Below are 14,503 nucleotides of genomic sequence, written 5' to 3'. Positions count from 1 at the left end.
TTGAAAATGGGCCGTGGATGGGTATTCCAGCATGACAATGTCCTAAAACACACGGCCAAGGCAACAAAGGAATGTCTCGAGAAGCAGCACATTAAGGTCCTGGAGTGGCCTAGCCAGTCTCCAGACCTTAATCCCAAAGAAAATCTGTGGAGGGAGATGAAGGTTCGAGTTGCCAAATGTCAGCCTCGGAACCTTAACAGCCACTTTTCCACTGTCAGGCCAGTTCAAGCCAGAGCTAAGGGTGGGCCGGGCGGGGCTAATAGCCTCGGACCTGCAGCACCGAGCCCAAAATCACGGTGCATTTCAGATTTCAGAGCAAATGCATAAATACAACGATACATAAACAATATCATCAGATGGCTAAAAATTTATAATTTTTTAGCTATATATCACATAGACTTAGTCCTTTCTAAAGAACAAGAGATGAAACAAGCTGATTTTTCTAATGTAAGCCATTTTTAGTCTCTATGATTAATTAAAAGGGAACAGATTACATCTCTTCCTGTTCAGTTTTATAATCCTCATATCAGTGCACAAAATAATCTAAAGCGCTGAAGACACAATCCTGTGAAAAGCTGGTAGCATCCAACCAGAAAATAACATCTGCCTTTCTATGCAGTGCATGCAGTCAGGTGACATTTGGCTAATGTATGCAGAACATCTAAAAATCTTCATATTACGTCCCAAAAGGATGGCGATATCATAGATTACGGGAGAATTGCTTGGCCTAATCATTACTGGCCAAGGGTTAATTTGCATTTGCAATGAGTAATAATCTTTTCCAGACTATTAATGAAATCTAATGAAGCTGTATAAGAGGCTTACTGTCAGTACAATTAGATGTCATGTTCACCACAACTGCTTCTGAGAGACCAGAGGTTTGAAGGAAAGCAGTAAAGCAGTTAAACGGCGTCTCTGCCATCCTGGACACCTGGTAAAATAAAGTTAGTTCTAACAAACCAATTACCGGATCTTATTTTTCAATCTCACATCCAACATATAAAACCTATAATACCTCAAAAAAGGCTGATTTTTGGAGCATTACAGAGCATACAGCCCAAGTCAATATTACATGAGATTAAAAGACCAGATGTTTGCTGGATATCTGAGCCAGACATGCTTTGAATGTCATGTTTTGATTTTTTGAATTACGAAACTTGGCTAGTCGGGCTTAAATATGAGTATTAACATTCACAGGAGGCGACACATGCTCTTTAATCAGTTAAATGGAATGCATGCATTCAGTATTTTGTTTAAAATGGATTCTGTTGATTGAACAAAACTTCAAATGAATTTCAATCAGAGGCACCAAGGTCCCTCATCCAGTTAATCAACTACTTGGAATTGCTAAACTTATTACATTAAATTTATATTTACCCAAAATCTCACTCTAATTTGTCGCCATGGCAACAAACCAATGAATCAAATTGATCAAAATCCCAACATGTTTTCATCGTTTCCATTTTTGAAGATTGATTTATCAATTACCAAACAGTGGTCTTATTTTGTGTGCTTTCTTTAGTCATCGGCACAGCATGTACGGCTGAATTATAAATAATTTAGCTTAATGAACCTTCTTATACATCGGCCAGCCAATTTCCCATGATGCGCACACATCCATTTCCAGCCTGCTAATATTAATGACTGTGCATTTCATGGGCAAAAAAAATCAAGAGATCTTGCAATGTCATGTCACGTCAAAGCCGTTTGGTTTACAAGCCATAACCACAAGACAAAGAAGCTGTTCTCCTCAGCGACTCTGCTAACCAACGATAATCGATAATGTCATGGGATTAAATCCCTTTGAGTTTCCGCCCTGGCTGCCATAAGCTTTCTGTTATCACCGCAAAGCAGGTTCTGGAGTTACATAACTCCTACAACCAAACAATCACTCCTAAACTTAAAAAAAAAAAAAAAAAAGTGTCCAAAAGCTGGCAAGAACTCAAAGCTAGCCTAAGATTAGCTTCAAGGACTAATTGAGCTGCAAAACAGCTGTGTGAGCTTCAATTTATAAGAGCTGTTCAAAAGTGAGCTGTGTTCAAACACCAATTTTTTTTTATAAATAAATAAATATTTCTTTAAAATGTTTTAAAGAAAGCGTCATTTAATTAATTTATATTTATTATTTACTTAAATCATTTTAACATCATTTACTGTCCTTCTCGTTCCAAACATGTCTGACTTATTTTCTTCCATGGAACACTACAGAAAGTATAACTAAAAATAGTGGTGCATCAATACGCCTATTTGTACTCTGAAAGATATACTGATATATTATCGAAATCGCAACTTAATTTTGATCCTTCTTTTCTATTTTAATAATAATAACAAAAATATCTCTCTTTATTAGCTGTATTTGAATTTGAATCGGTTACTGACCCTGAAAACGGAGGGCAAATGTTCATTAGTTCGAGGTCCTTGGTTTCATCTGACAGCATCGATTCATGTGTCATTTCTGCCAATATTATATTGGTGATTCTGAGAGAAATAAAATGTCCCTGATTGAAATGCTCAAGCAAAGCCAAAAGACTATTCCCATTTCTCATTGAGCATTAGCTTTTAGCAATGGAGCTGCGTTTAGCATTACTGGCCGGCACCCACACTACAAAACCAAGTAATTGTGTTTAAATGGTCCAGACTGATCAGCATTTTGATCACAGATCTGTTCATTCCTTTCAAACAGTTTCCTCAGATCCACCAGACAAACCTCCATGTTACCATCAATCGTGCATGAAAGTAAAGAAGCTTTGAACCATTAAGCCACTGGTTTAGTGTACAGGGCTCCGATTCACTCTCTCTTGGCCCCTGGTGCTGTGAAAACAAACCGAATCCGAGTGGCTATGCGATTCAGCTTCACTGCACAACAATCCATCACAGATCTGCCAGTTTGAGAACGGACAGACTGCAAACACATGGGTGCCGAAAAACAAGGTGTGTCTGGAGATGAAGAAATTAACTAAACATTTGCAGCAGCCATATCACCCTGCAGCCCAAGACTGGTTGCCCACTGAAGCTAAGCAGGGTTGAGCCTGGTCAGTACTGGATGGGAGACCTCCTGGGAAAACTAGGTTGCTGTTGGAAGAGGTGTTAGTGAGGCCAGCAGAGGGTGCTCACCCTGCAGTCTGTGTGGGTCCTAACGCCCCAGTGTAATAACGGGACACTATACTATAAAAAGCACCGTCCTTCGGATGAGACGTTAAACCGAGGCCCTGACTCTCTGTGGTCATTAAAAATCCCAGGATGTCCTTCGAAAAAAAGAGTAGGGGTGTAACCTCGGCATCCTTGCCAAATTTCCCCATTGGCCTCTGACCATCATGGCCTCCTAATCATCCCCATACACTGATTGGCTTCATCACTCTCTCTCCTCTCCACCAATAAGCTGGTGTGTGGTGGGCGTTCTGGTGCAATATGGCTGCGTCGCATCATCCAGGTGGATGCTGCACATTAGTGGTGGTTGAGGAGGTCCCCCCCCTTTCTATGTAAAGCGATTTGAGTGCCCAGGAAAGCACTATATAAATGTAACAAATTATTATTATGGTCTATAATTGGTGTTTAACCTTCTTCAGATAAACCCGCTTTGGTTGGCCGCTTTATATGTCAATCAGACATTCTCCTTTTGTTTAAGTGAGCATTAGGAATGCACTGAATGTTCAACAACCGAAATTATTCATCCAAAAATAGCAACAACAAAAAAATGCTATTATTTCGGTGAACGGCCAAATAAGTGAAATTTCCGCCGATCTCATGTCTCCGATGAGAGGTGAAAGGGGTGGTTGTTGCTGGTTACTGTATGATGATTGAAATCACGAAATGGCCTTAAACAATTAGTAAATAAACTGCAGAATGTTATGCTTTCTAATACACGCATAAATTGCATGCATTCTGATTTCTGATAGTCCAAATTGCGAGGAAAATCTGCGCTGAAACGGTGTTACTCATCAGATGCTCGGTAACATTTTTATGAATTTTTACAAGGCATGTGACAATGTTATACATGACAAACATCTTCCCAAATTCGTAATGAGAATCATTTATAAATCTGCTGTTGTCAACAAAAAGAAGCACTGCGGGTTTCTGCCAAAATAAAAGCTGAGAAAAAGCAAGAACTCCATCAACATTCATAAATTTTAGTATTGTAATTTTACTGTTGTTCTGTAAAAAAAAAAAAAAAAGACAATAATGATAATAATTATTACAATAGCTCAATTAATGTTTTAATTCTCTTCTGCTCAGCAAGGCTGCATTTATTTGTACAGTAAAAAATTAATTCCTGATTCAAGAAGGGGGGTCTAAAAATTAATAAGTTAGTAAAATAATATTTTTGGCTATTTTTAAGTTAAATTGTGCTTTGTTGGTATAATGTCAAGTGAAGTCACCTTTATTTATATAGTGTTTTTAACAATACAGATTGTTTCAAAGCACTTAATGTCTAATAGAATGTTAAAAAAAATGTTCAGTCAGTGTTAAGTAAATATTTTAAAATTGTTGTTTTATAATAGATGATTTTTTTTTCTTTGAAAAGCAAGACAAAACAGTAAAAATCACATTTTGGCTAAGCAATTATGCATTGGTGAAAGAAACTGGAAAAATACATGGGTGAAAAAAACACGAAAAACTGTGTTCGGTATTCGGCCCAGTGCTTCATATTGTTCGGTTTCGGCTTCGGCCAAGAATATTAATTTCGGTACATCTCTAGTGAGCATTCATTTAGTCAAAGGTCCAGCTGGCTACAACAAAATGTTTTTGCGGTAACCTAATGTTTGTAAGTGTATATCCCCATCTCTGTTTCCTGCTGCAGTGACCTCTTTCACTGTGCAGATGAATCATACAGAGGTCATTATCATATTGCTAATATATCATGGCAGAGGCACAGTGCTTGAAGCAGTGCACCTCCATAATTCAACTGCTCTCCTGTTAATAAAGTACTAAACCTCCATCCCAAAAATGGTGCTGCGTTAAAACTGTCCTGTGGAGTACTCTTAGTAAACCATCACTGTCAATAATGAGTGCATTCGGTACTGCAGTTCACAAGACATTTCACACACAAAGTCGCATCAGTGGTGCTCATATGGGCGATGGAAGGTCTCAATGCGGTTTTTTCTTTAATCATTTCTGGTCACTTTCAACTTTCTTTTTAATGATTGGCAAAATATTACATGTCCATATTACTTCGACAAATGGTTTTTGTTACTTCAAAAGGACAAATAAATATAGCAAACAATAGGATTAAAATGACAAATTATTTCCACGTTTTGTGGCTTTGCATCATGGCCTCACCTTGGGTGTGCAATATATTCTAATAATAATAATAATCAACGGTCCATTGTGAATTAGTCCCTACTTATTGTGGCGTTTTTACCAGCTGTTTGGACTGACTAATGAAACTCTGTTCTGAATCTATGTTTGCTCACTGTAGTTCCTAGGTACTGTCTCTAAAACTACCAGTCAATAGTTTTTCAATAGCAATTATTTTTTTATTTAAAAAGACGTCTCTTCTGTTCACCAAGCCTGCATTTATTTGATCCAAAATACAGTAAAAGCAATAATATTGTGAAATATTTTTACTATTTAAAATAACTGCTTTATATTTGAATATATTTTCAAATGTAATTTATTCCTGTGATGGCAAAGCTGAATTTTTAGCATCATTACTCCAGTCTTCAGTGTCACATGATCCTTCAGAAATCATTCTGATATGCTGATTTGCTGTTCAAGAAACATTTATTATTATCAATATTTAACAGTTGAGTACATTTTTTTATTTTATTATTTTTTTTAGAAATCTTTGATGAATCAAAAGATCCAAAGATCAACGTTTATCTGAAATAAAAAGCTTTTTAACATTATAGAATATACCATTCAAAAGCTTTGAGTCTTTGGAAGGGGGGGTTGTAGAAATTAATACTTTTATTTAGCAAGGATCCTTTAAATTGATCAAAAGCGATGATAAAGACATTTATAATGTTACAAAAGATTTCTATTTCAGATAAATGCTGCTGAACTCTATTCATCAAAGAAACCTGAAAAATTCTACTCCGCTGTTTTCAACAATAATAATAATGATATAAATGTTTTTTTTTTGAGCAGCAAATCAGAATATTAGAATGACGTCTGAAGGATCATGTGACTGGAATAATCATGCTAAAAATTCAGTTCTGAAATCACAGGAATACATTACATTTTAAAACATTTTAAAATAGAAAACAGTTATTTTAAATAATACAAATATTTCAAATTTTTTAGTTTTTGCTGTACTTTGGATCAAATAAATGCAGGCTTGGTGAGCAGAAGAGACTTCTTTAAAAAAACATTAAAACTTTTGACCGGTGGTGTACTATGCAAAGTATACTCAGAATAATAATAAAACAATATTGACTGATAGTATGCTACTCCCAAAGTAGCCTTATTCTACACTTTATAAAAGCTGACAGAGTGGTAATAAAACATAAGTGGTGTAAATCTGGCTGCAAAACCTTTTTTTATCTCTCTCTCTCTCTGTCGGTCTATCTTTTGGTCTACCACAAATCTCTTATAACCCTGAGGGAGCTTTTATTTATAGGAGGCAGTAGCAACTTCAATGGCTTTTAATAATTAATGATTTTGCGACCTGGCTGTATAAGGCCAGCTCCACCAAACAGTAGTAAAGTCACCACATATATTACTGCGGCTTTACAACACTCACTTTAACATGGCACAGGTGCTTGGACAGAGCTCTGTAACTATCACTCACGTTGAAAAAACATGAGCAGGAAAGCAAGGCGGATGCTAGAGATCCCCAGAGCGGCTGTCTTTGCAGTAGCCACTTGCAGTGGTTGTGAACTCCCCATAAGAGAGACTTCACAGTGTGCGGCTGCTCCACATTCACTACATCCCTTTGTAGCAGATCTGATGCAGAGTGAGAGAGAGAGAGAGTGAACACAGACACTGGCCCCACAACAACATAGTACGACCAGTATTTGTGCCAACATGAAAACTTCAGAGACAAAGCTGGAGGGGACTGAGAATTATTGCCTTGTAAAATGTCTGCTATGATGTGGTGGAAATACAGGGTGGATTAAGAGGAAACTGTGCACTATTAGTGAGAAGAAAGGGATTTTGGGAAAACTTCAAGCACTCTTTCTCTCAGGCTGTGTCCGAAGCTAACGGGAGCCCCTCATGTAGTTTTTCAAATATTGTGATGTCAAGGATCCCCATATACACTGAGAAAAATTTTGGAGTAGAAACTATTTTCACTTAGAAATAATTAAATATAACAAATAAAAAAAAAAAACAGCAAGTAGCACATTAAATTAAATGTGAAATTTTGAAGTAGAAAGCCGGAAATAGTATTTTTTTTTTTTTTTTGCAGTATATGATTTTCACAATTTTGAGGGACCTCCTTCGCAAAATAGTCAGGTATATATTTGTAAATACAAAAATATATTATTAATAATACATGAGAAAAATGATATTATATTATAAAGATGAAATGTTGTTTCCAAAAGTAATTTGCTTAATATTGTTACTGTACAAACACTAAAAGTTCTTATTAAAATAGCATGTGTAAAATAGAATAAACTAGCTGTGATTAGCAGAATTAAACCATTTAAAATAGAATAAAATAATTAAATTCTGAAAATATGCTTCTTTTTTGACCTTCTTCGTTTTAGATAGTTATAAAATAAATGAATACAATATCACTCAACAGAAATTAACAACAATAATGAATAATAATTATTATTAATAATAATAACTCTCCTCAGCAAGAATAAAATAAATGGATTAAAAGTTGAAGTAAAAACATTTATAATGTTATACAAAAGATTTTAATTTCAAATAAATGCTATTATTTTGAACTTTCTATTCATCCTGAAAAAAGTATCATATTTTCACAAAAATATTTAGCAGCACAACTGTTTTCAACATTGATAACAATATGAAATTTACTGTAGACTGACATAATGGCTCTAAAATCAGGCTTTTCCAACAGTAATTTTAAAATGTACTAAAATAGAAAACAGTTGTTTTAAATAGCAATAATATTACTGTATTATTTATTTAAAATACCGTTGTTATTTTTTAAATAAATGCAGCCTTAATGGGCACGTAAGAGAGACTTTAAAAAAAAAAAAATCTTACCTACCCCAAATTGTATTGCAGATAAATGCATATTAATATTTATGAATAAATTAAATAAATACATTAATAATATTCACAATGTATTAAATAAAAAGTGTCTATTTGACCCTACATGAAAATATTACACTTTTTAAAGGCTAATTATTTTCTCCCTTCAAAAATCAATCAAAAGGAGGCATAGATGACAGGATGTGACCCAAATACTGGATTCTGACATGCCTTGATACCCTCCTTCTTCCGGACACTTGAAAGAGAAGCATTTTCTCAGGTCAGCGACACAGCCACATGTTTCTGTTTCCCAGTATCTGCAAGCAACCAGTGTGTGGCCCGCCCTGCCTACTTATCCTTGGCAAAGCCACAGGCCGAGTACAGAACAGCGTGTCAGCAGAAAGCCCCCATCTTACTCTGCACTGTTAGTGTGAGCATCGGAGCGCTGGAACAGAGCCTGCCAACAGCTGTGTGACACGCGCACACACACACATGCACCCGGAGTGGATAGGCTTCAATGGAGCAGCCTATTACAGGCCCCAAATCAATGAGCAGACACATACAGAGCGAGAGAGAAAGCAGGAAGGTGAGTGTAAAGACCGAGGTGAAAATAAGAGAGGGCAAATGCTCTGGGGGACCAGGCCTAAAAACCTCCCTGCGGCTATACTCGCTCAAAACTGAATTTAAAAATAAATTGATTTTAAAACTTTTATAATTTTTTATCATTTTTTTTTTCCAATTAGGGAACATACAGACTAACACAAACAAACTTTCCATTCAATATTATCTAAACATTTTCAGCAGAGAAACAGGCTCTCAGGCTGATGATACACCGGGCAACTTTAGGCAATGTTGCCTTCAACGCTGGCAACCAGGCCTAAGATAGAAATGTGTTATTCCCATTCTCAATGGCAAATTGCCCATGCAACATTGTTCAAAAAAATGTACCCAGCAAAATTACTCAAAAAGTTGCTCCGTGTATTATCATTCACTCACACAACAATCCAAGGATAACATCCTCCACTGCAGCTCAAACTGTCATTTTGTCCTAGAAAGACTCAACGTGTTGTCTGCGTTTGAAATTGATGAGAGTGTTTGACGACATTAAAACAGTGGCTGAAATAACACTGATATCTGACTCGACTGCCAGCATCCATTTATCAGTCTCAACATCAAAGTCTGACTGAGGGGGGACTTAAAATGTCCAGATAAGGGAGAGATATGAGTGATACGCCTGTTCACTCAATTGAGTTTGGCTCAAAGCTTTGATATGGAAGACGAGAACTTTACTGTAAGTGGAATTTCCCACAGTCTCTGCTTTCTCCAAGTGTCTGTCCCCATTTCTAGAAAAAAAAAAAAAGAGTTGATTAAAAGTAAGAGTGGTTTCTGTGAAATATCCTGGAGATCAATATTTTTCATGAGACCTCCACAACCAAAACTCTAAAAACACACCTGTCGCACTCAGTGTAAGTGACTTTTTTTAAAAACAAAAACGTTCTTCAAACTTTTGAATGTTAGTAGGCTATATACAGTACATTGCAATTTGTTGTAATTTTTTATAATAATTGATTTCCAATAATTAATTTTTTTTGCGTGTGACGTTTGCCGTGTTTTAAGCCTCTGCTGCCTCAAAATATGAGTACATGAACACACCGCCTATTGTCATATCATATACAAACAGAAACTCAAAGGTATTCACAGCAACCCGTCAAAATAAATGTTTGGTTTAACTTGAAGAAACGGTGACAGCAATGTATTACTAAATGTAATGATAGAACTACTACTACTACTAATAAAATGATTGTTAAAACATTATTTTCAAGGAATATTTACCAGAAAAATTATTTACCAGAATTTATTTACCAGAAAAATGTAAACACACAACACAGTATTTCTGAAAAATATGATGATAATAATAATAATAATAAATTATTTTAATAAAATCATTTATTTAGAGATGCTTTTGGTTATTAACATTTAATGAAACCATTAAAATGGAATCCAAAAATTAATGGAAAACAGAATTTGATAAAAATAAAACTGAATTTGAGAAAAATAAAACTGAATTTGAGAAAAATAAAACAAATTTCATAGGGCCTTAAAAAATTTAATTTTCAGTAAACTTAAAAAAAAAAATGCTGTTAAATTGTGTAAGTTTCATGATTTCAATTAATTAGACATGCTTTTTGACTAATAAAACGTAAGTTAACCAAACTTTTGAGACAAAAAAAAAAAAAAAAAAAAAACAGATTTCAAAGAGCTCTAAATCAGCCAAGCAGACGTGTTTATCAGCTGATACGAATCATCACAAAAAGTCCAAAAGACCGGCTGATATATTGGTCCATTAAAAAACAACACGCAAACATTTCTACCCAAAGGTCTTATCCAGCCAAATCATACATCTGGCTCATTCACACTAACACAGGAAAAGTTTTAAATTTAGATTCATATCTGACTTGCTTTTCCAATTCAACAATCTTATCAAGTTTTCCATGTTAATAAGGCAGATTCGGGGGAAGAACACTGAGCCAAGAGACTGTCAACACAGGGCCTTTGGTTTTCATATAGGCTAAAGGCTAAGACAACCATGCTTTAATCGGTCTAGAAAACTGCCTGGTTTGCTCGCCTAACAGAAAATACACAGTGATCTTCCCCGATTATGATCATTCACCCTCGATCCCTTACAGCACTTCACCCTAAAACTAATAAGTGTCATTCATCTGCAGCCAGATAATTTGCAAATTACCGACAACAACTGTTGTTGTGTGTTATCATGTTTAATGTTGTTGCACAAGTCCAATGTTCCTCAAGAAGTGCTCCTTAACGACAGCCTCTCGCTTTGATAAACAGTCTGAGATTCTTTTACAACAATTTCCTCTCCAGTGCTCAATTCAAACTTCCCTGGCTGATGAAATCTGGGATCAACAGTAAACCACAAACAAGACGGTTTCAGTGGCTCACAAAACGCTGTTGAGTGGGACCTGCTGGATGTATGAGAGAGTCCCTGAGGATTTCGTTGCTCCATCTAATCTAATGCCACCCCGAGCTGGAAGGAAGCGTTGAGGTACATTGATTCACACGCTATAACACTGCAGTGCTGAAAGAGGATTAATTAATTAAGTCTGTTAATAACCTAGTGTTGATACAGCCGTAAATGTTCAACCGAATGGATACCGCAGCAGTTGTCTTTCTGTTCGACTTGAGTTGCAATACAACAGTGCCCCATGAATGTTATTAATAAAGACCTGCTTCACAGGTGCTCTGAAGACCTGCCCTTTAAGAGAATCTATCACAATGATGTAGAGACCCACGGCTCAAAACTGATGGAAAAAATGTTCACAATGTCTTACTGAAGTGACAGATAGTACAAACATATGTCTTATTTTTGCCACTTGAGCAATAACTGAGCAATCTCAAGATGACGAAAAGGTCTCAAAGTTTAGGGTTTGATGTTTTACAGTACAGTATGTATGATATTTATGGCCATCACTTTAAAAAGTGCTTCACAGATGTGCTGTCTGTGACATCACAAATGCAAAGGCTTAGCCTATGTATAATAATTAGATGGACAAATAATAATATTTTAGTAAATAGTTTGTGACATATTGAGAAAGAATGCAGGTTTGTAGTGCAGTACTTGTTCATTTCCAAATAAAGTAAAACAAGAAAATTAACCAAAATATCAAAAAATGTATTAAATAATAATAATAATAATAATACAACATTCAGCTCTCATTAATTATTCTCGCTGACAAACGAAATGCTCAAATGAACCTGTGACACATTTAATTTAATATCTTCATCCACTGTCTGTCTTTATAAACACATACACGATGACAAATAAATCAATTATTTGTTGGTGCAGTGGTTACAATTTCGCTTTGAATGTGAAGTGGTCTTGGTACTAATCTATCCTATTATTTTCAATAGAACACAATTCAATTTTAATCAAATAAATAAAACTGCTACTAACTATAGAACACACACACTAACAACATGAAAACTTTTTCTAAATTATACATCACTGCCACAAGCTATTTTAGAAGGTAGTGTATACAAACCTGGCCACGCCATATGGGGAATAAATGACTAAATGCCTACGGCGATATTTCGCCTAGATGAACCCACCATTCAAGGCTTTGAATCAGATCTGACAAACAAAAAAAGCGAAAGCTTTCAAAGGTACGACCATGATTACACAATGCCCTTGAACATAAACTTAAAAGCTTAAAAATAATCCACAGCCCTAGAAAAAGTAAAAAAAAAAAAAACTCTTCACTGTCAGTGTTTTCTACAAATCCCCAATAACGGAAACCGATTACAAATCTGTAACAGGGACAATGAGGATGTCTGTCCAAGAAGTCAACATGCATCTGAGACAGGATGCAGAAAATGTCAACAAACATGCATGGCTCAGTCATGGAAATTGCATGTGTCTACTAAATAACGTGCATTGCATAATTTTACATGGCAATGAGAAATGCAGTTCTCAGAGCATCTACTACAAGCTTTATGATGACATCAGATGAGCCAAGATCCACAGAGAGAGTGTCCTCTCCTAACCTACCTGACATTTGCGACATGCAAGCCCTCACTTTCATTCCTGTGGGGGACAAAAAAGAGAGACACAGAGTTAGAAGCTGAAATTTTGAAAGAGGCAGTGAAAAACTTGACATCTCAAACTTCCAACAACAACAAAAAAAATCCTGCTTGTACTGACAGAACAATAGCTGTCTTGTTTTTTTTAACCATATGGGCTAAACTCTAAACCCATCTACAGTATGGATGCTTAACTACAGTATGCCCAAGTGATGCATGCAATAACATTCAACGTAGTCCGATTCACAAACAAATGATTCTTATGAACTCATTCTTCTAATTGAGTTAAAACATACAGCACAACCAGTATAGTCTGATTCACAAACAAATGACTTTAAGCCCACCCTTTAATGAATTAATCAAAAACACTCACAAACAATCTGACGATTCCTTTACAGAATGAACCCACATAATCTTTTACATGTTGTCTTAAGGGTTTACAGTTTGAATATCATTTTTTCAATAGGTTACATAGCAACTGAACTACATATTTCAGGCATTTATATTATATAGTTTGAAATGTTAGTTTAAAGAATAAAATGGATATTTTGTATATGATTTTTATTTAAATTGTATATAGCATAAAACACGGTTGACAGATCAGCTGTAAACATTTCAAGGACAGGCATAGATCACGATCACATTTATACAAAAAAATAAGCATTCACCATTCTGTATACACCCAGACTCAATAGCAGCAGGCTCTCTGTATGTGATGGAGAGCTCTAATATTCACATTTGTGACAGGCAGATTACCTCAGGCATCCCCTAGCCCAAGCCCTTGTTTAATAATTCACAAGTTTACCTTTGAGAAAAAGGCTTTGTCAGAAAAGCTATGGTCCTCATTGGACTAAAGGTGCCGGCAGCCTGGCTCTCAGACAGATGCAGAAAGCTTTCTGGACAGAGAACTGGTTCTGATCGCATTACTCAACAAAACGGTCACACACAATGAAAACTGTGTCAAGAGCTGTTGAGGAGACCACTGTGTTGATGTTAGGAGTGGATGGCACTGACATGTCTCTGGGAATGTCAAAAAGCTGTGTAGTTGGCCCTAATAATTGTGAAGAATTCTGAGTGTGTTTTATTATCATTGGTCATCTCTTTTACCTCAACAACGGCCTATTCCCGACTACAAAGATGGCAGATTTCAAAACTCAATTTGTAGCATTCTATGCAAACTGCTAGCAGACTAGTGAATGAATGCAGCAAACCGCTGACATGGCAGTCGGGACTGCGAGGATAAACTAGCCCTAGGTTGCAAGTAATACTTGGTCATAAAATAAACAAAACACTTTACATTAATTTGTAGTATTTCCCTAAATTTTTTTTCCTGTTAATTATTAGCACTGCTAACTGCAAGTTCAGTGGAAAACCCACTGCTTGGTAAAATAATTGACTAATTAGGCAGTCACATATATTTCTGTTATCTGAAAATTGTGCATATATTCCTCATGAGTACAGTAAGATAATAAAACAGCCTAAGAGGGTCATGGGTGGTTCATCATAATGCTTAAGCGAGTGTTGGTTTTGAAATAGCGCTGTAATAGTGCCAGGTTAATATAATGCAGTAATAGGCAAATTAAGCAATTAGGCAAATGAGGCAATGCAAGAGGGAATGAGAAGATCCACAATGCCACAAATGCACCTATACTTTGCACAAAATTGCTGTTAGCGATGTCTATATATATATATATATATATATATAGACATCGCTAACAGCAATTTTGTGCAAAGTATAGGTGCATTTGTGCATTAGGTGCAAAAGTAGCCTTCCCAGCCCTGTGTGTGTGTGTATATA

The 14,503-nt window shown here is 35.9% G+C and overlaps 1 protein-coding gene across 1 annotated transcript in view; it reads right to left on the bottom strand.

The window, feature by feature from the left end:
* LOC306855435 (IQ motif and SEC7 domain-containing protein 1-like) overlaps positions 1-14,503 on the bottom strand; it is a 207,681-nt gene that overhangs the window by 140,298 nt on the left and 52,880 nt on the right. The window contains exon 2 of the mRNA XM_079394159.1: positions 12,674-12,709. Coding sequence (XP_079250285.1) covers positions 12,674-12,709 — 36 coding nt within the window. The remainder of the gene's footprint in view (positions 1-12,673; positions 12,710-14,503) is intronic.

This window comes from Barbus barbus (genome assembly GCF_936440315.1).
Source record: "Barbus barbus genome assembly, chromosome: 35".
Classification (NCBI taxonomy): domain Eukaryota; kingdom Metazoa; phylum Chordata; class Actinopteri; order Cypriniformes; family Cyprinidae; genus Barbus; species Barbus barbus.
The sequence above is the reverse complement of the archived record's forward strand: the minus strand, read 5'-3'. Positions and strand labels throughout refer to the sequence as shown.